Genomic DNA, 21491 nt, shown 5'->3' on the forward strand with positions numbered 1-21491 from the left:
CACCAAACATACCTTGGCGAGCCAAAAAAGGTCAAGAAGCCTCTATTTCAAGATAAACAAAACCTACGCATTTATTGATCTTCATTCTACTATCTTTGGATCACAAATCTACGTTTTAAAATTGCTCTGAATGGCATTGGTCTTTTTCCATAAATCGTGTTCCATACCAGTTCCCCTCTTAGATTTCAATGTGGGCTTTGCGCCCGCACAAATTTGAAGTAAATCACATAGTTTGTGGAAGTCGTTCCTGTTTTCTCATTTCTGGGTATTCTTCTTAACCTTAACTAGGATTAGGGACTTGGCTGCCTAGTTAGTGAAAGGCCACTATGGGCTCTGTGGAGCTGGGCGGTTTTTCATTGTGGCAAGGAGAGACAAGCTGGAACACTAATACCACTTTGGCAGTCCACTATCAGTCAGTCAGTCAGCCAGCTATTTGCTCGGTCGGTGAGTCGGTAATTCATCGAGTAACTAACCTTAAGAGCCAAGCTGCACGAGCAGAAGAGGGGCTTCAGAAAACCAATAAACGACTCACTTAGCATTTGGCTCAAGTACTACCTGCATTTTCGTATATGAAACAACTTAACAACTACCACTCCTCCCGAGAGAGCTACAAGACGAACCCACGTGTTCATGCACTTTATATTGACAACACGGTAGAGAACCCAATATCTTGATATACCTATTGTACAAGCTGTCGGATGCAAAACAACCAAGGGCTGTTTGAACTCTAATTTAGAGGCTCGACCCAGAAATTTGAAACGTTGTTTATTCAAACCATTCGGAAGACTAAATATCCCAGAGTCAGAATTTGATAGAACTCTATACTTATGGTAACGAGGCGACAGGTAATCTATTCATAAAACGATTTGATATTCGATATTCGTCGTGATGACGTTTGTGTCAATAGAATAATACCCATGGTAAATTGTCAATCATTATTATGTCACGGTACTAAGGGAAGGTACTTTTGCTTGATTCAATCACTAATTGAGCATTATTTGACTGCCTTCACACACACCAAGCTGGAGAAGCATGCAAGTTGATTGGCAGTGCTTCCAAGAACCGGTTCTCTCTGACAAACTCGATTCAACGGTGTTGTGAGTTGGTCTTTGATCCACCAAAGAAGAACCAAGCTCCTCGCCCTACTGTACAGACTTTTTACGAATACCAGGGAACTTGCACACAAACAAAAAGATAACTGGAATGTTGTTGAGCTCTTTTGAATTCTTCAAATACAAAGCTCTGCCTCGACCTGGACCCAAAAGTGATCGCTTTCGACAACTTCAAGCACATACTTCCCCAAGACGACATGATAGCATCTTTTCCCGGGAGAACCGCAAAAGCTGGCCAATTTACAAGGTAGATTCATGTTATAAGCATTAATATGTTGTGAGATAGTTTTTTTCCTGCTGCCCTTCCCTTTCTCCGACCAGTTGTTTACCCATGAAGGGCGCATATTCGTTTATAATTGAGGAGAGCCTAATGATGTGTTTACTCGATGGAGTTCTTCGTTTTATGACGAGGTTAATTGAGCCGAGTTTCTTAGCAAGTGCAATGGAATGGCATCAACGATGAAGGATCGTGTGTCGTAAAAAGCTTTGTATTTCCCAAAGGATCTGGCCTCTTATAGATGATGATGATGTTCTTTTGTCTGTAAAACTCACTGAACATGAAGATCTTGCCACCCAAAAGACCGAGACGTAAGGTTGTAGCTTTAGCTTACAAGGAAAATTCAGACTGATGTTTTGCTAGGGACCAAATTTGTTAACCAATTTCGAGATTGATGGTAAAGTTCAGATACTTCAGTATATTTTCTGGTTGAGCACAAATCAAGCCTTCTGGAAGATCGATTCTGAAGTAAACAAAGGAATAAATAAAAAAAATCAGAGGCAATCTCATCCAATATTTTTCATATTCAGACTGGAGTAAAAATCAATATCATATCTGCGACTGAGGAAAAATACACTGCACTGCTCGATTATCATGTAATAGGACAAATTTGACTTTTCATGATTTTCTGAAAGGTCCAGCACAATAAAACCAGCAAATGTATGTCATTTTCAAGGAAATCACTTGTGCCCCAAATTCAACAAAGTAATCTCTACCGGACAGAAGAACCTCTGCGACTGAGAATTGGTTTGAAGTGAATGGACCACACAAAAATTCGCCTTGTTCTTTGATGATCTCGCCGTAGCTTTTGTATTTTTCTTCTCCCAATTTCAGATTGAACAAGCTAGCCTTGCAATCGAAATTTGAAAATGGACAAACCGAGAACCCTAACAACAACATTACAAGGCAATTTATCTAGATAACTTGTGGGACACACTTCTTCAAGCCCCGCTAGTTTTCCATTTGTTTCGGTCCAAATGAGGGAGGCGACAAAAATGAGCCGTTCACACTCTCACCTGCCTAATGCTTAGACCCTCACGGCGTATTTGAGAGCAAAAATCTTATTTCAAATAAATGCCATTAAGGCGAAGATAGAAGAGTTTGAGTTAAATCACCCCTGTTAGGTTTGGCATATCATCTTCGTCTCCTTTTTGAGATCATTTGACGTCGAATGGGATAGCGGGAGAAGCCCAAAAAGTAGACTGCACACCCTAATGGAAACAGGGAGGGTCTCAAACGAGCTCATAAATCAAGACGACTTGGGCAAAAATGATCCAGGATTTCGTCTTCACAGTGATGGATTTATGGATCAAGGAATGAAACGACACGTCAAAGACGGAAGAATACTCTCCAACGTGTATACGTAAAAGGCTAACCTTTCATGTTCATGAACTTACTGTAAAGTTTGAGATTTCCCAACTCGGCCGGAAGTGGTTTTGGAATATATCGCTGACTTTTCGACGAGGGTCGCGCGTAAGCTGGACGGAATTTTTTGGCTGCAGGCGAAGACGAGAGCGAGCTCATGGCTAGGAGCGAAGAATTATGGGTGCCATTGGCCGTCACAGGTATGGAGGGGGAACACGACAGCGACCCCGACGAAGAGTGCGAAGTCTGAGGTTGCATGCTTGGAACACCGAGTTGATGTTGGGAAGCCGCAGCGGCCACGGCGGCGGCTTGAGCCGCCAACTGTTGTGATAACGAAGCATGAGCCGCCGAAAACGAGGAGGCTTGGAGAACGCCTGCACCTGCAGGGATACCGCACTGTCCCACCGAAATGGGACCACTCACCCCCCCATTGAAAGCCGACAGGGTTGGACCACCCTGACCCGAAGGTGACCCATAAGGACCCGGATGGAAGGTGGATGGGGCTGTATTGGAACCTGGTGGAGCGATGGGGTAGTAAAGACTCGTCCCGCCTGGGCCATAATAGCTGTAAGAGAAATCAACAAGACTATAATGTGACTGATGCGACTGTCAAGGGTCTTCTCTGAAGCAAAATCAAGTGCCGTAAAGGGTTGGAACTGGGGGCTTCAAACACCGCGGCGGTTTGTCGACTTAATTTATTGGTTTTTCGAAATTGGCTTTTCTGTCTCTCTTTTTCCCTGCTTCGTTTCCCTGAGAGAGGATACTTGGGGGTCTGACAGACTTGAACCTTTTCTCTTGCCACCAAACCCCAGGGATGACAGAGTTGCGGGGGGAAAATGACTCATTCCATGGTTCGTGATCTGTAAAAAGAAACCTGCCTCTTTTTCCACCGAGTAGTCGAAGTCAACGTGAAGTACAGTGTAAAGCCTCACTGCAGGAAAGTTTCGAGGCACCACGTTTACAAGAGAAGTTGCTTGAGCTCAAAGCCCTAAGGGTCTTAACGTTCACCCTTTCTCCACTAGCTGAAATGATCGGCCAACCCAAATAGCACGGTAGACGTAAGACTGCCACCATGTTCCAAGGGAACGGATCCCAAGCAAGTCCACGGGAAACACCTCACCTCATGCAGACTTGGCTCACCTGGGGGTCACGAAATGGATCCATTAGACAAGAACGCCCGAAACGATCCAACCATCACTCAATGTGTACTATAACAGTATACGACCGTACCCTTTCATTTTAACCCCAACAACCAACTTCGCTCGATTCCCTGGCTGGAAAAGCAATTTTGTTCAAGCTCTCCATCGATGATGAGAGAGCACCCTGTATGTACTTCAATATTCAGTACATTAATCAAACCACCAGCAGAGAGTGAAAATGATCGGGGCACGACAATTTCCAACCTTCAATTGTTTGTCAAAGAGCTCAAGGCGGGCTGAAATTGTATCTAAATGCAAGCTGAGCTTCTTCTTGATCGCCTTTGCGGCCTTGGGCCTTGATCTGGTCGTGGGCAATAAAGGGCCTCCTACTGCAATATCACCGCAATGCCGTCAGACGATGGTAACAAACTTTCGAGTCGCCTCTCGGACTCCTCAGTTATCACAACTGTCACACGCTTTCATAATTACCAAGTCAAATTAGTTTCCAACATAAAGGGATTGAGAACAGTTCTTTTCATTCGGGTTGACAAGTTACTCGTTTCTCGTTGGGTCCATTCTTGGTCTTCATCAACATTTGTAAGTAATTCTCAGCAGTCGAGCGTCCCTAATCTTGAAACTAGTGCTTTATCTCTTCATTGGAGGATGATCACGGGGGTTCAATTGGGACATGGAGATGGAACCAACTTGGAAAGAAGAAAAAGAGAAAGAAAGACACAGAAGAGACGAAGAATGAGGGATAATGCGAGCAAGCAAGCAAGACGAGGGGGAGGAATCACATTGATTGGATTCTTTCTCTCGTCTCTTGCGGCAGTCTTTATTCGTTTGCAAGATCCTACTTCGTTTTGAGTATGGCAGAACCAAGTTAATCCAATTTTCCTATCAAATTTGATCCCAATCCAATACCATTGATTGACGTCGAAAAATTGAGATTCATTCTCGGTTTGAGTGGCATAGCCTTCGAAACAACATCAGTTCCGTCCGGGTGGACCTCTCCATACAAGACTCCGCTCCAAGACGAGTGTTCCCGATTTCCATGTGAAAGCTGCGAAACGAAATAGAGACCCTACCCTACAAAAACTACCCTACAACACTTTCGCCCCCATTTTGCTTGAGCTTCTCAATATCAGGCACATCACCTGCCCCATTAAATATCTCAAGTGACACTCAGAGTCACCGTTCATCCATGTGCAAAGATTGCTGTTCACCCATGAGAAATCCGTTCTTGAGGCAAAAGGGAAGACATCAGGGCAAGTTGCTGACTTTTGAGAGACAATTTGCGAGATTTGTCTCGAAATGCTCGTTCAAGTGGCAAGCTGTTATTGTCTCTTTTGTCAGGCACTAGTTCAGACATGGCAAAGGCCGGATTGAGAATGGAAAATCGAGCCAATCGCAGATTTTTGCGGCTCCACCTAAATATATCTTGATTTGCTCGTGGCTTTCAACGTCAATTAGGAGAACACAGAAACGACTAACGATGGAATTCGATTCATCATTGTTTTTTCAAGCCTTCCAATTACCTCGTCTTGTCCAACTTATCGACTAAATGGGCACAAACTGAACCTAAGCGAGTATTAGTTAACGTACCTTTTGACAAGCATTTGAGTGAATTTTTCCAGGGAGTCCTCAATCTTGACAGTTGAGGGTGGGACAGAAAGGTCTGTCGCACGTCACACGCCCAATTTGAAGATGAAGATGGTTATACTTGAACTAGACTTTTGGCACTCGTCTTCATTCACTTCTCACTGTCACCAAAGAATGGAAGTGTACATGTATGCCCTCTGAACAACCAAGTAGCGCGATGTAGTAGCTCTACGGCAGAATCTCTGTCATGCCATTTACAACTACAATCAATCACAGTTCCAAGGAACGTCAGAAGACAAGCTGATCCTTTTTTTTTGCAGCAGGCCTGCTCGTTCCCAACACAAACTGGAGATAAAGGCTGAGGGGCGATGTTTCGGGTATCACTGATCTTTTCCAACTGAAGAGAGCGGCACTTTGGTGCATCAAGAAGTGAGTGACCCACAATTCTCCTTTTCATCCTCTCTTTTGTGTTTTGCTACGGGGGAAGAAGCTCCGTGGGCGCGCTTTTGAGGCCAAAATATGATGTTGCTACTCACGGAAAGGAAGAGGACGAGGCGAACGAAAGAAAGAGACCGACCTCAACTCAACTACCAGCCTTCGTAGGGTTGTACGCCACCAATAGAAGAGCCCAAGGGTGGTTAAGTCTGTCAAGTGCTACGTGTAGTGAAAGAATCGTAAGTTCGTGGGAGCGAGAGTACGTGTTTTAAGTTGTGTAAAAGGCATTTTGATGGGTGAAGGAATTGGGCAAGGATATAATGGCGGTTCTTCCTAATTTTGACAGCTTGACATTCCGTGCTACCATCGGAAAATCTCTCTCCCTCTTCACGTGGAAAAGGATGGGATTGAGCGAAGGCCAAAATTGGCAAAGGCACATCCTGCACGGCAACAATTTGAAGATTTCCACATCGGGAAATTCAACGATAAACAGGCTACTCATTCCGCCACGACATCTCGAATTCCACCGGCAGTAATGCAAAATGTCACCTCCGATTTGTCACTGGAAAGTAAATCTAAATGAGCAAACAGGCAGCAGCATTGCAGAAAAGTAGGGTCTTCTCCACCTCTCGCAATCAATCACGGAAGATTTGATCAGCTTAGCCACTCTGAACTCAGATTTGGTGGGGTGTCGTGATAGTTGAACTCGTTGGTGAGGAATGTAGGACCAGGCATCGCCTAAAGCAGGAACCAAAACGCCTTCGCTCGAATCTAACCCAAAAAAGACCCGCAGTAAGTTGAAAAGGAACAGGCACGGCCTTGAGGCTTAAGGTCAATTTGATTTACCGACCCTTGAATTTTGTGGTCATTTGATTCGCGATGACCACTGCTAGATCATAGTGATCGGCCATTCGATTCAGCTTTTGTGCAATGTCATAAAAAATTGGGGTTTGCTTTTCCACACTCCAATTATCTTCATCCATGATGTATCGAAAAGGAAATGCGATGCTGAAACGAACGCGAGAATAAAGTACGATGGCGTTAAGTTCGCTCTTCACGGGTGGGATCGTCCTTACCTGTCCAAGACAACCAACTTAACATTGGTCATATTGTTTAAAACTCTTTGTTCCAAGTCGTCCAAGGTGCTTAGTAATCCTTCTACATTTTCAATTCTTTTGTACATGATGTTATCCATGAAGTTCCTCGCCTTCAGCTTTTGAACTTCCCTAAAAAATGTCGCTAGTTTTCGTCATGTGTTAAGGGCGAATGGGTAGACATAATTCGGACATTTCAGCACCTCGAGATATCCAGATAAGCAATGTCTTCGTGTTACTTTTCGAGGCGACCTTTTGAAAAAAAGAAATACTCACCATAATAGTTTTGAATTGCAACAGTTAAGGAACAGCAACCTTTATACCGTATGAATGCATTTGATTTCAATTATTCAATGAAGTCAGTATCCTTACATCAATTTTATAATCTTGAAAAATAAGGACTATTTGGCACAGTAGTGGACACTAAATCCCAGTAGGATAAAAATTAAAACACAGTTGAATGGAACGTTAACAGCTATCTACTAATTTAAATTAGTGAAGCAAGATTTTGGGGGAAAATTCGAAAGAACGAAGCAATTATTTTTTACTAAATTTGTTGGTGTGTAAAGCATTAGTGAGGAATCTAATTTGCGTTGTTTAAAAATTTAGCGTATTATTTCGAAATTACGCAAATCAATATCTTGAAATCAAGAAAAAGAATCAAATTCTCAAATAAATATTAGGGTTAATCTTCGCCTGATAAAAGATATTTTCTTTGATTTTTCAGTCTATTTTGTGTCTCTCGGAATTTTGGTAAATGTTAGGTAGCCCTTGGCTCTGATGGAAGACACCACTCTCTTATCCAGAGTTTTATTTTACTTGTGGATGCATACTTTAAAAAGCTAACTCGTCCAATCAGTATTCCCTAAGTTTCCTCTTGAATAAAGATTTCGGTGAGGTTGCGTAAAGCTCTTTCTGAATACAGTGAAGTCCAGACAAAGGAAACTCCAAAAAAATTACGAAAAAAGGTCCTTATATCCGGATTGCTCCTATTACGCAACTTTGCTTTTTCTGGTGGATTATGATACAACAGTAATGACTGATTACTCTAAAGAGTGCAATAAACAATTTCGATCTTGAAGCCTACTGTATTCCACATACTAATAAAAATAGTGAAGCTTCTTTTAGTAATAGAAAGAATACATATTTTATGCTGTTTGGCTTGATGGGCTTGCAGTAATAGTTTTTCTAGTAGTTTCCTTGATTATATCTCCAAGGGAAATTGGCCATCTCTAATCTTTTTGATTGTTTGAGGCGAAAGGCGCAAATTTATATAAAAAATCCAATATAACTTACCCAAAGGGTTTCCATTTCTGGATTCTATCAGTGTTTTAGACAAATTTGAATGTATATTTCCCAAATAATAATGTATTATGTAATATTGAATATTTATGTCAAGCCTATTAGGGTTTGTTAGGTGGAGTCTATGAAAAATCTACCCAAAAACGTTTTTTTTTGTGCATACTCCAAAACGCAAAAAAAATTCACCCATGCAAACTGAAATCTCTTTTCTTGAAAAAAGTAACTTTAATCTGTGGGATAATTTCAAACTTCGAAATGCTACTTTTTTTCAAAGATAAATATTGAATAACTATTTTCCCAACGAAGCCCTACTATTCTTTTACAAAGGCTAAATATGCTCTTGTTTCTCAGTGCCGTAACTTTAAATAGCAAAATAAGTGTTAACGAATAAATCGATATTGTTTCGGTATCACTTGAAAAATTGTAAATTATTGATACGGATATCTTTCAAATCATGTTAATAATGATTAAATACAGCAGCCCTACATTTTTTATCGTTTCAATTGATAATATCAAGTTATCTTTTATTTGCAAAAAAATCCCTTTATCGGCAGAAAGGCAGAGGGAGAAAATCAATGTGGGAGTTGTGTTTAGGTTAAATCTAATGCTTTCTCTAAATACATAACCAACTTAATGTGTTACGGGTTTCGAATCGGAAGGAAAAACAGAACAAAAATAAAATCAAAATTCAAGTTTCAAAAGATTTTGCTTTGGATATCGTGAAATATTTTTAGACAAAGCCAGTATTTTTGGCAAAGGAAAAAAACCCTGAATACATAGATCAACACCATCTTGGGCACAAACTATTAAAAATAGAATCTGCAAGAACTGACTTTTTCGTATTTTGACTACAGAAGGAATATTTTTGAGATATTTCATATTTAAAAACAAACATCATTCCGCTCTCTATTGAAAACCATGGCCAGTTCTCCGTGACTCCATCATAAAGATAACAACAAAATGTTGCTGCACGAAGTGCTCTCGGCTTTTCTGTTTCTTAAAAAAAACTGTCTTTCTAGTAAATGCTTACGAACTGAGTACAAAAACCACAAACTGTCTTGGCAGATGCCCAATGTTTTTTCATGAATCAACACATTGTAGCATGTATCATCGAAAATTAATTAGACATTTTTCATTAGGAGCCTCATTGGTTTATGGACATGAAGCCGGAGAAATCGGGGTTTGCCGTCAAGAGGAAATTCCAGAGGGAGCAAGTTTAATAAGAGTCAGTGGTATAAGTATGAATAATATTAATACAATGAGGTTAACTGTTCTCGTTCGGCAAATTTGCATCTCTTGATCAGTTTTCATTTTGCTTGTATCTGGCTTGAAATGGTCTCAAGCATTCTGCAGTATGCAGCGGGCAAAGAAAGTGTCACGTTCTTTATTTTATTCATTGCACCTATAAAGCCAAGGCTTCCACGTCAAAAAAGGATGATGAAGAGTTGGTCAAACGTACCAAACAGGATTAGCCAAGTCATTGAACTGAGTGGACGCTTAATATTAGATGTAACAGACTTTCATGTCACACTGCAAAAGCAACATCATATTCTGGACTCTCTTCTTAATGGCAAAACCCCATTGACCTCGGGTTGCCTTTCTCTAACCAAGCAAGGCGGATCCCAGGTACCATACTGACTCCCAATTATCATCCAACACTCACGCCTGACAATCCGGAGCTTGATCCAACATGGCGAGGGCGTTCTTTCGCGTGGCATCAGCCATTTGTCGCATCCGAGCGCCATTAAATGAGCCCTCCGTATCCAAATAGACGGCTGATCCGGCCAATCCCTCCATACTCAAGGGCAACTGAACCACAGCACACAAATGGAGACACCATTGGGACTTGCCGGATCCAGCCTCGCCACAAATCTCTGAGTCAATCGGGGAAATAAGATTTCAGATTATCATGACCCCGACGGGCAGGATGTCACAAGCTCCATCAGCGAACCTGTCAACGATCCCATGGGAAAAGGTCGTTCTCCTAAGAATTGGTCTAATCCGGCATTGAAGGTCCTCAGACTAGGAGCGCTTTTAGCAAAAAAGGCCTTCAAAGGAGAGGAGAAGAGGTCGCCCAAGTCAGCCATGGTGGCAAGGCAGGTGAGTGGGCGGGTGGGTGTGGTCAAATGTATGGCAAGATCGAGGGATTCAGGTCCAGTATCACATGCTACGAGTATGATTAACTAACTGGTTATCTGGCCGAGTTTGTGCCGCCATGGCTTTAGAGTTGGACATTGAAGTATAGTGACGCTGAAACTTCCTTTCATGGCTTTGTGCTTCTTGATAAGTTTAATGGAGTTAGAACAACCAGCCAGGCACTAACATCGCACACAATATGGCTTTCATTTTACCAGATGGCGTCCCTGTTTCGAGAAAACAAAGGGCCCCGAGAAGTACTAGAATCTCAACGGAAGTCGCTACTTTTGGTCTACCTGAACCTCTTATTAGGTTGAAACGTTTTTATTTTTAAGATGACCAGCGACAATGACAAAAATATCTCTATTATGAAGAAATGATAACGCCTCAGAAGTAAATTGAAATGCAGGCTGAGATGTAAAAATGAATACGCTTGTAAAATGGGATAAAATGAGCCCGCATTCAAGTTCAACCCTCAAAATGTCCATTCATATGCTCGCTCTTGATAAAACCCGTTCACGAGACACTCATCATGGCTATTTATAGGACCCTCGCCAATTGTCATGATTCTTTAAAACTTGCAATTCGTCATCAAAATGGGGCGAGGCCTGAGTGGATGGATGGATGGATGGATCGTCAATGCCAGAATGCGCTGCGCACCAAAGCTCCCTCTCTGTGGCGAATTCGGCATTTCCTCTGCAGCTAGCTAGCTGTTTAGCCTGTACCTGCGGGTCTCTACTTCTTTCTCCCACATAGATGGTCTCATTTGGAAGCGCAGATCAGTTGCCTTGCGCAAGGCGAGTCTTGTAGGCTTCAGGCAGCAGCGCGTCAACAACAATTCAGTAGTTGAAAAGCGGTCGAAGAGTGTAGACGTCCACGTTGTCGCTCGAATGAATCCCGCGTGTTTTTGTTACTCGGTGACAAGTGTTGTTTCATACCCTTCAAGAAACGTGTTTGTTGCTGTGACACCGACGTGATCAGTGGTTTGACGATTTAACATACTAGAATCTAGGAACAGTTTGACAAGGTTCCATGTTTATGCAAGTGCTCGTTCAAATGGCTTGCGTCAAAAGGCCGAAACACTGAACAACCTTTGCCTAAGAGTTTGTCTAAGATAAGCGACTTGCCTTATTTGATCGTTCTGATCTGAGCTATTCAGGGCGAGCTCTCGATTTTTTTGTTTGCCGTGTGCTTGCGCCCTTTTGAGACAAGAATTCGTCTTATTTGAGTTCAGTGTGTTGTCGGAGTTGTTTTGGGTGAGAGGCTCTCGTCGGTTTTCCATTGCGATATTGGGATGCCCTTTGGTTTTCAAACAAACTACTGTCAAATCGGGAGAGATTGGCAGTGGAAAATTGTGTGCACATTTCAAACGATTGTTCGCAGGAGGAGTGTTCATCCTTCTCCCTGTTCTCATCCCTTCGATTAGAGCTTTAGACGACGACACAGTGCCATACTACCTACCTACAGTACATACACGAAAGACCAAGAAGCCCGAGCAGAGTTCGTTCGTTTGTTCGTTCGTTCGTTGTCATTCAGTTTGCGGAACGTGATGCGCCATTGCTCCACTCCAGTTTCAAATCCACCCAAGTGAAAAACAAAAATCAACTTGCACATCTGAGTGTTTTCTCTCATCAAGTGGTGTGTTTGCCAACGTTCTTCTCTCCATGTGTGTGCATGTGTGTGTCTCTTGATGTCGGTGTGAGTGAGTGTCACATGTATTCATACAATAAGGTGAAAGAAATACACACGACCAAGTACAGTTGGAACAGCTCTCCTGTTTTGCATCCACTGGCAGTGAATAGTGAGGTTGAAATCGTGCCATCGAGGCCTCAATGATTACGCGTCATGACTAGTGTTCAAGCTCTTAGGAGCGCATTCGATTTCTGGAGACCTGTGCATCTCAACGAAGATGACAGTCTGTCTTTGGAACAGATTACCAATAGTTTTAGTGCTCCAATTACCGAGGAGCACGCCTTTGCCATCATCTACGAATGCTGCAAGACTTTGAAAAATGTCTTCCAAGGCCAGAGATCCAATTGTACCGTGAGCGTGGTGTCGTCTTTGCGCGATATCTTTCTCCACAGAGATGGCCGTGTCCATGAAACCACATTCCGGGCTCCCAAATCCAGGCCCAGGCGAGACTCTGTGGACCGAAATTTAGGTATGCATCTAGGAACACAAAGCGATACCAAATGTGTCCATTTGCCATCAGACTGTGCTTTGACCTGAAGTCAAAGAAGCCTTATTATATGCTATCACAATTAGTTTTTCTCCCACAAGTACGTGCTCTCACAGAATTGCTTAGATTCTGCACTTTTTGCGATTCAAGTGGCATAATCGACTGGAAGCCCTTGTGTCTGACGTCCGGTAAACATGTTTCACTCAAAAAATGGCGAGATGGCACTTTTCATCGTCGTTGAGGCAATACATCAATTGGTTTGGTGTGGTTTCATTCCCATGGCTAATGACAGCAAAATAATTTGAAGGAAACCGTTTCACTTGCGTTTCGCCGGATCGATTTGCAATGACCATGGCTCTTTTCCTATACACTCACTAACTCGTCTTGTTTGAGGACTCGTGAGGGGAAAAACAAATCATTTCAGTCTATTACGAACATCACAGGGTTTGGATTGTTGTACATTTTGATCATCCGTTCATCGACTGAACTCATCTTCGACCACCAAACCAGGGCACGACCTTTTCATTTTCCCTCTCAGCGACCATAAAAGTTGTCTACCGCAATTTGAAATGAACCTACTACAACCTTCGCGGAACACTCTAATAGAATCAATGTGGTGTACGTCCAATTTACAAGTCATGACTTTTGGGTTATCTACATAGATGACGGGAGACTTGCCCGAAGTTGGTTGCCCTTGGAAAATGATCTATTTTAGTTCTTGAGGTGGTGAATTTCAATTATTAGTTGAGAAGAAAAATGCCATATAAATATTTTTGCCCTTTTGGGACACTTGCACGATAGATCCTTCGTTTTCCGGCGTTTGATTCGTTTGAACGTAAGACGTAATTCAACTGGTAAGCAATGTCATTTCCAAGATGAATGCTAGCATGGCCTTTTGTGCGCAGTTTTACACAAGTGTGACTTTGCGTTTGGGCGAAGGAAATGATTCGAAAAGTCAGATCATCGACTTGACTTTAGTGGTATGCCAAGTTTCATCGACTGTCTTTTGTCCCAAGATTCTGCTTAGTCGCAACGACCTTGCCCTCTAGATAATTTCCAGCCATGATATCGGCTGGAAGTAATCCTTATATCCTGTCATTGAAGCCCGTTTTAGTCATAGCTCATGAGACAAAATCGACCTCATTCAAGGAAAATAATTGTCACAGTGAAGCAAAACAAATACTTTATGCATTTTGAACAATGCAAAACATTTGCAAAGCGGGCATAATCTCCATTCAGGATTTGTTGGATATCTACCTTGTAACATCCTGAATGTCCGTGACTAACAGTTGTAAATGCAATTTGCTAATCCTCAATGGAAAAACTCTCAACCCCTTCACTCCTCCGACCTTGTTCAAGATGCTCCATGTTTGCTGATGTAATTGTTCCGGTGTATTGGATGTACACACTCATCTCATCTCCATCTTATTTTCTTTTGTGCCGATGGATACGTCCTCGTCCTTGTGCGTGTTAACTAAATCTCTGAGGAGTTCGGCAGAACCATTTTTGAAAGGCATGATTTAGGGGTGGGTGAAAGACAGGACTGGAAGAAGGGGGGGGGAGGTTGGTGGGTCTGTTGGTCTGTTTTTTTCATGGCCAAGGATTGTCACAACAAAGGAGATGTTTATTATTCAATGACTGCCTTTGAGGCCCATTTTTCTCTCTTCAATCAAGATAGGATGTTCTAGAGAAATGACGAGCGCTTTGTTTGCAGAGCACTGGAAGGAAGTTTGTGTCTATATTTAGCTCTCAGGATGACTTTTTTCGTTGCACCCCTTCCATCTCGAATTGAATTCATTACTCACGTGTTTGGAACGACGTGTCCTTGGCCTCGAAGTCAATACGGATCTGTAAAATATTGGAATACCCGCCGATGTGAGGATGATTGGCCGTTTGGCCCTAAGCCACATGCATGACGCGTTTAGACGTGTGTCATCAATTTGGAATCGTATCATAATCGGAACATCCTTCATGGGTGAATTGCTGATTAAAAAAAAGCACAAAAATAAACAATCTCAAGCATTCAAAACTGTCCAATGTGTCATCAAAAAGCATGGATAGTGGATAAATGTTATTGACATCCACACTCAATGCGCTTTGAGCATCGAACCTTTTCCACATTATGAACTGGTGCATTGTACTGCAATTGAGTACTGTATAGGATGCACTGTACCGTGTACTGTCTATGCAATCGCTTGCCGCCGTTGGACCTCTCAGCTTTTGGTTTGTGATCAAAGGCAATGCTTTGTTGAGGGTTTGCTCCGATTATCAACGACCTTCAAGTGGCCATGATTGTCCGTATATCTAAACTAAGGGTTATCAGAGCAATTTGAATGATTACAATACCACAAGTGTAACCATTTCGTGCACACTTGTCTAAAGAATTAAATTCGTAAATCAGGTTGAATGCTAAAGGGATCAATTTCTTGAACTTCGTCGACATTCATGAGCCCTTAAAGTACTACTACGTATATACAGCTATTCATTCAAGGATTGCAGCCTTGGATAGATTGAGAAGTTTAGAAAGGAGAAGATTGTTTGCAGCCTTTTGAAGATTGTAAATCACTGAATTAGCATAGAAATTCCTGAAACATTCCCCGCCGCGAACATGCAGGTAATTCTGACAAACGAACTTTTCTTGTTGACTGACTGAATTCATAAAGTGGTAAATCATTCCTACATGGATCGATATGGGCTTATTTTCAGAGTGTGAGAGCAGCATCTTTCATTACAAACGTTTGGTTTCTGGCTGATGGAATATGGCTGATGAACCTCTGAATATAAATTAGTTTACGACTTGAATTACCTTCTGTAAGTGCAATGCTCAGGTGCACGTGACTTGATCGAAACATTTGCATGAGCATTCTACTTGATTTACAAGCTATGTTGGAGGCCCAAGAGGGGGTCGTTTTTTAAAGATTCATTCCCTTTCGAACCATTTCCTACTTTATCCATCACTAAGATTCGCTCACCTTTTCACTTGTTCATTCATTCATTTCATGTGCTCTTCTCATTCATTCCAGATTATTCAAGAGCCATCACAGACTCTGAGGAGAAGGTAAGACCACATTCTCACTGCTCACTACAATACCCACATGGAAATGCGAATCGTGCTTCTTTCGGCAGTTTTCCTAATTAAATTCCTCCAACTCTCTGTTTACGTTTCAATTTTGGAATGACAAAAGCGTAAAAGAGAAATCGTTTAGCTTGTTTGCTCCTACTCAAGAGCTAGGATTCGGGTTTATGATGGCTTGACAGCCAATTTTGTTGACGACTTGCTCTGCTAGTTCGTGACTCAAGTCCAATTAGGAAAACTCATTCTTAAAATACTGAGCAAATATCTGATCCAGGCGTTCTTTTGTGCATACAAAAGGACCCCAATTTGGTTTTATAATCGAATCATTATCCCAGTTGGTATCTCCATCGAGCATGCACAATTGTATGTGCAGGGTGTACAGCTGGATCGATCCTTGAATCTGGCAAAGGCTTTTGGCCACATGATTTTGCTATCGTTCAGTTTCAGTTGAGACAAATATTTCGATTAACTCTGGATAATGTGCTTAGAAACGGTACTGTTGTTCTGGTTTCATGCAAAACTGAATTTGGTTTGAAACTCGTACTTGCCTTTTCTGATTCATTAGGGCAGAAACATGTCCCACATCGGGATGGCAGACATTCCTTGGTGAGTTTCTTGAATACTTACTTGACTGCACATCAGTGGTTTGGCACAGATCTTCAAGCTTGAATATAGTTACGCCTATAGTAGACTACTAGAAACCACTCATCAGCCCGGAACCAGTAGATACTTTTTTTATGGTAAAGACTCTGATTCACTTCTCGTCGAGCTACGACCAATCTTGTCAATGAAAGTCGTATAAAAGGTGGGTGTTAACAACAGAAAGCAAGAGAAAATGCAAGACCGAAACAGAACCGAAAGGCCCATGAAAACAATATTCGTTGATCGGGCAACAATCACCCTTCGCGATCCACCAATGGAACGAACACGTTTGATTCAGTTGGTTGATGGGGAGAGCAAGACGTCTTTCTTTTCAAATTGCTCGCATTGCTCGCATTGCTCGCACGTTCGATATAAAAGATACTTTCAAACCTTAGAGAGCAAGTTTAGATTCGGATGAAAGACCACCTGGAATCCCACAATTACACGGGTTATGTAGTATATAAGCCTCAGTACGTACGTAAGTAGATAGATAGGTATGTAGGTACGTACATACGTACGCACAATGCCCGCTCAGAAGCCAACGTAGCTGTATTCGCTTGTTGCAAGTACCATGATAAGGCATGCAGAGTATTTAGGTAGGCATTTCTTTTCGTAGTGCGTTCGGACACGTTTGGTCATTCCATGGTTTTGAATGCACGATGTGGTGGTGAGATTGGTAGCGGTGAAGACTGGAGGGCCTATTTACTTGTTCTCGCTTGCCTGCCTACTCGCCTCCCTGGTTGTTGTAAGTCGGCTTGTCGTCATATGCCAAATACGGAAATGTTACCTCAAGCTCTTAACGAAAGGCCATCATTCCCTTGTCATCCTTTTGGACATGTACCACTAAGCAGTTTTATTGAAATCGGACAGCTCCATGAGTGTTAGATATGAAGGCAGAAAGCGAGAAAACGCAGTATCCTGTCAAGAGATCCAATCCACTTACTCACTTGTGCCCTCTCATCTACCTAGTTCATCCCAACATCCACTAGTGTCTAAAAGGCTCGATGTTTCTGACCTAGTCCTTGTTTTAGCACTTTTGCCACATTACTTTGCTCTGTGGAGTTCAGTACTGAATTCGGTCGGTAGCCAGTTCAAATGTCGACATCACTTGGTGTGAAGTGATCAGAGAGGTGTGACCAAAAGATCCGTGTGTTACGTCGTTTTCGACCATGATCATCCAGCTCACGACACTGAAACTGCTCTGCACCTTTGAACATGTCCTGCTAAGCCCTGCTAGACCATGTTCAGAGGCTGGATTTGCAGTCGGCGACCCTTGGGTAGTAAAGTACCCTCACATTCTTCGTACACAAGAACATTGGGTGTGAGCACTAATTAGAATAAGCCTCAGGAGCAAAGTTGGAGGTCCATTGGAGTGCATTCTTGAGCTAGCCCTAATGAAATTGTCTAGATTTTTTGATTATCACATTCATTGCCCGGCTCTATTGATGACAGATGAAAATTGTCAATTTGAAAACCTTTTTCAGACTGAGCATGGGAAATAATGAAAAAATGATCCCTTTTAATGGGACTAGAGTACAATGATTTAATGATAAACTGGAACCACTTCTTGTACTTTGAGTTGCTCGAGTCAAATCGAAGCAGCGCGAATTTGATTCGATTCAATTTATGCTGACGAAATGAATAGCATTCCCACTCTTGTACCCATTCCCCCGAACGGCCTCTCATAGGTGGAGGTGTGTCTTTCTTCCTTGACCAGAGAATTTCCCTGGAAGGCACGAGTCTTGAATTGCTTTCAAGTTGAATCATTCACTACTAGTCCAATCCCTTGATGGGACGAATGAAAAGTGAACTTCCTCTTTTTATTAATATTTTGGAGGCTGTACTGCCATATATTGCTCGGAGTTAACCGTACGCACTGAACAATCGTCGGTCAAAGGTAATGGTTTTGGAGGATAGTAGAATACGTGGCTCAATCGGATTATCTGTGTTTACACAATGAAGTGTTAAAATATTACACCAACTTTCAAACCATTGACATGACGAGCGTTTTGCGCTTCAAGTTATTTTCAAAGATTTCATTTCAAGCTTGCTCCAACTCGTAACTTCAGAGCGATGACTGCGAAAAAATGGACAAGTATTGTCACCACCACTCAGAGCTCATGCAATATGGCAGAAAAGCTGCAAGTGATGGCTGTCGCCGTCATCGTCGTCGTGATGATGGTTGTTGGCTGCTACGTATGAGCTACAACTCCATCTGACTTCCCAGCTCTGCTTGCTTGCCTGCTTGCCTGCTTGCTTGCTTGGTGCAAAATCTGCCATTGCTATCCCGCTTGAATGGTTAAAAGAGTTTCAAGTCTGTTTGAAATAAAATAAATGACAACCAAGAAAGATGAATGGATGACAAGAATAAAGTCAAGTCAAGCGAAATGGCACCGTGATGGCCTGGAATGTTCACCTCTAGGGCTTCCCAAGTGTCAAGATCACTTTGGTCGCCAAGGACTTGAAAACACGGCTGTATGGCACAGTCAGTCAGAATGCAGTGTGGAGGTACAACTTGCAGAAAGGGGTTGGCAATTGGGTTTACAGAGGTGGAGGGTCAATCGAAAGTTTCACCCACTTGGAATTTGGTTCATGTCAATTATTGTGCGATCTACCCTACAGGCTCAGTTCGAGTATCTTCGATTGGATTTCTATTCGAACGAAATAGGCAAAACGTGCAAGATGCATGCATGCATGCTTTTCTTTTGAGACATGGATACTTCAATTGATGCCTCTTCTTGTGTAAACTGGCAACATTTTCGAATCGTACTAAGCTAACGCAGTCACATTACATATCTGTCATTTCGTTGATAACGATCATAGTGTATTTGATTAAATGCCCACACCTCAAAAGAGGCTTGGATTATCCTTACATAACTGTCGAAGCGCAGTAAGGCAAACAGACCTCTCATAGGCACTATTTACGTACTACAAGTGGGCGGAAAGCCATAATCTTAAAGGCAAGAAAACTGGTTTGACAATTCAAGCTGTTGCCATTTCTTGGGAGCTCTTATCAAATTACTTAATGGGAATTCGAATCAACTTGAGTTAAGGTTGTTTGGTTACTCAAAACCTCGGCTCATAAGTCACCATGAGGATGAGAAATCGCTAGTTCGTGATGACTGAAGAGATCATCACGACTTAAAAGAAAGCGTTTCTCTCTTTCTCTGGTTGTGTGTCGCCCACTCTCTGCTCCTACCCTGGAGCGAATGGTGAAAACCAGAGTTAACTTCATTCACTGAACACGAGCATCGGATCCTCTGCTCTGGCAATCAGCAGCCTCGGAGCCAAAGGGGATTGATGATAATAGGCCAGGGCCCACTGTGAATCTGCGCTCTTACGTACTTCACCCTTTGCCTGTCATTTCCTATTGACTCCATACCACGTAAGAACAGAAGTCCATTTTCATCGGATCTGGCTGGGTTTGGGTGGTTGGTTATGTTGGAAATCAACCGTTAATATAAAGTCCCGAGGCTACTTCGGTCCTCGTTTATTGGCTCTTATCATTCGCAAAGCAACCCTTTATCGCCAGGATACATGCATACAAGAGCAACCACCATCACCACCACCACCACCACCACCATCATTATGATCGTCTTCATCCGCATCATCATTACCTCTGATAGTTGGACCACCTCAGGCCGCAAGTCTGAATGAGGTCTCCAGTGAAGATGATCATTAGGGTGAAATTGTGGTATGCAAATTTCTCCCGTCATCTCTGATAGTTTCTCGAGTTTATCCCCTGGAGAGAAATCGGGGATGGGTGGGGGTGGATGGGTTATCATCGGTGCTTCTCCCATTGTTCGGGTCCTTGACCAGCTTTTACTGCCATTTCGGGGTCTCGATTTGGCACAACCACGTGGTGTTTACCTTGTTTTGCGGCTCGGCCTTGTGGTCAAGGAATGTTTGCTCTTAAGATATTGACTGGAATGAAAAATGGTCATCCATGAATGTCAAGAAATAGAGGCTTCCCGGTTCGGTTGAAGTGTTTTCATACATTACGACATCATGGACCATTTTGAAGGTTGATTGCGTGCACCTGTGCTATCTGGTTTCCGTCCTTAAAGTAATACATTGTCTTTGGTAACGACCTCGTCTTACTTAGATTTCTTGATAGTGTATCTCTCTGTCTCGGTGGGAGGTTTGTAATCGGTAATCGCACTCACACTCCACTGTATGCGTATGTTGCACGTGTGTAGCTGGCAAAACCCTCGTGTGCTCCAAATCCCCAAGATTTTGTTTCCTCTTTTAGCACTTTACCTTAGCCATTATCACTTAGCTGTCAACTCTCACCCCCCTCTTTGTAACGTGGTGCTGTTCACGAAAAGCAAGCACACTTGGCTGAAGCAAAGCTGAATCCTCACTCAAACGAGCACTTCCTGTTGGCTTGATTTGATCATACTTTGATGGAGGCCGACCGACCATTTTTTGTCGCAATTTTATCGGCATTATTTGATTTATGGTCGAGGAGTGTTATGACGTCGACCATTTAATTAAGGGTCTTGCTTATCGCAATTGTGTCTGGATAAGGTAAACGGAAAGTGCCTTTTATCTTCCCCGAGCGGCTGTTCGCTCTTATTCTTCGTTTGTAAACAATGCCCATTTTTGGCGGGGAGGCATATCCGGGTTTCTTCAAGTGCGGGAATGCATATTGATGATCACAGACAAAATAGGCCAGTCCAAACAATCAGCACTTATTGCAGCGGATTCGAGTCCAAGTTCTGCTTGATTCGTTCCTATCTTAGCTCAACAGGAGCAGATAGATCTTGTTCTAAATTAGTCCACCGTTCGTTGCTTGTGCTCAGTGTGATGTAGTGTTGGTCGAGAAGACGCAAGAGTGTCCTGGAGTCATTTTCAGCTCCAATGGTATTTGAAAGCTTCTCATTGATCGTGGGCACTTGCTTGTCGACCAGATCGTCAAGTGATAAAGCTATAAGCAATTTGATGTCTGTGGTTGTGGTGGAAGCTTCTATTTGCACGCCTCCACTCAACAAAGGATGCATCTTCGGCCATGCCGGCAAGACATCAACCATGCAAGTCACCAAGTAGACCCTTGACAATTCCTTGAAACAGCTGGTTTGGAATTCCCGTTGGTCTGACAGGCACCTGAACCTGAACAACCGAAATACATC

General features: G+C 42.6%; 2 protein-coding genes across 4 annotated transcripts in view; one reads left to right on the forward strand and one right to left on the reverse strand.

Annotated features, from left to right (window-relative positions):
* LOC131884414 (uncharacterized) overlaps positions 1 to 10604 on the reverse strand; it is a 44149-nt gene extending 33545 nt beyond the window's left edge. The window contains exons 1-3 of one of the 3 annotated variants that reach the window (XM_059232181.1): positions 10278 to 10602; positions 9990 to 10200; positions 2787 to 3319 (exon numbers count right to left, since the gene is read on the reverse strand). In XM_059232181.1, coding sequence (XP_059088164.1) covers positions 2787 to 3319; positions 9990 to 10200; positions 10278 to 10413 — 880 coding nt within the window. In that variant the 5' untranslated portion in view covers positions 10414 to 10602. Of the gene's footprint in view, positions 1 to 2786; positions 3320 to 9989; positions 10201 to 10277 lie in introns of all 3 variants that reach the window. The other 2 variants (XM_059232182.1, XM_059232183.1) reach the window with 2 other exon arrangements.
* Positions 10605 to 11297: 693 nt separating this feature from the next.
* The window catches only part of LOC131884413 (protein spire homolog 1-like), a gene marked incomplete in the record, with an annotated part of 54660 nt that continues 44466 nt past the window's right edge, over positions 11298 to 21491 (forward strand). Inside the window, 2 exon segments of the mRNA XM_059232180.1 lie at positions 11298 to 12623; positions 15665 to 15699. Of these exon segments, the coding sequence (XP_059088163.1) occupies positions 12308 to 12623; positions 15665 to 15699 (351 nt within the window).

This window comes from Tigriopus californicus, chromosome 8 (genome assembly GCF_007210705.1).
Source record: "Tigriopus californicus strain San Diego chromosome 8, Tcal_SD_v2.1, whole genome shotgun sequence".
In the NCBI taxonomy this organism is placed as follows: Eukaryota; Metazoa; Arthropoda; class Copepoda; order Harpacticoida; family Harpacticidae; genus Tigriopus; species Tigriopus californicus.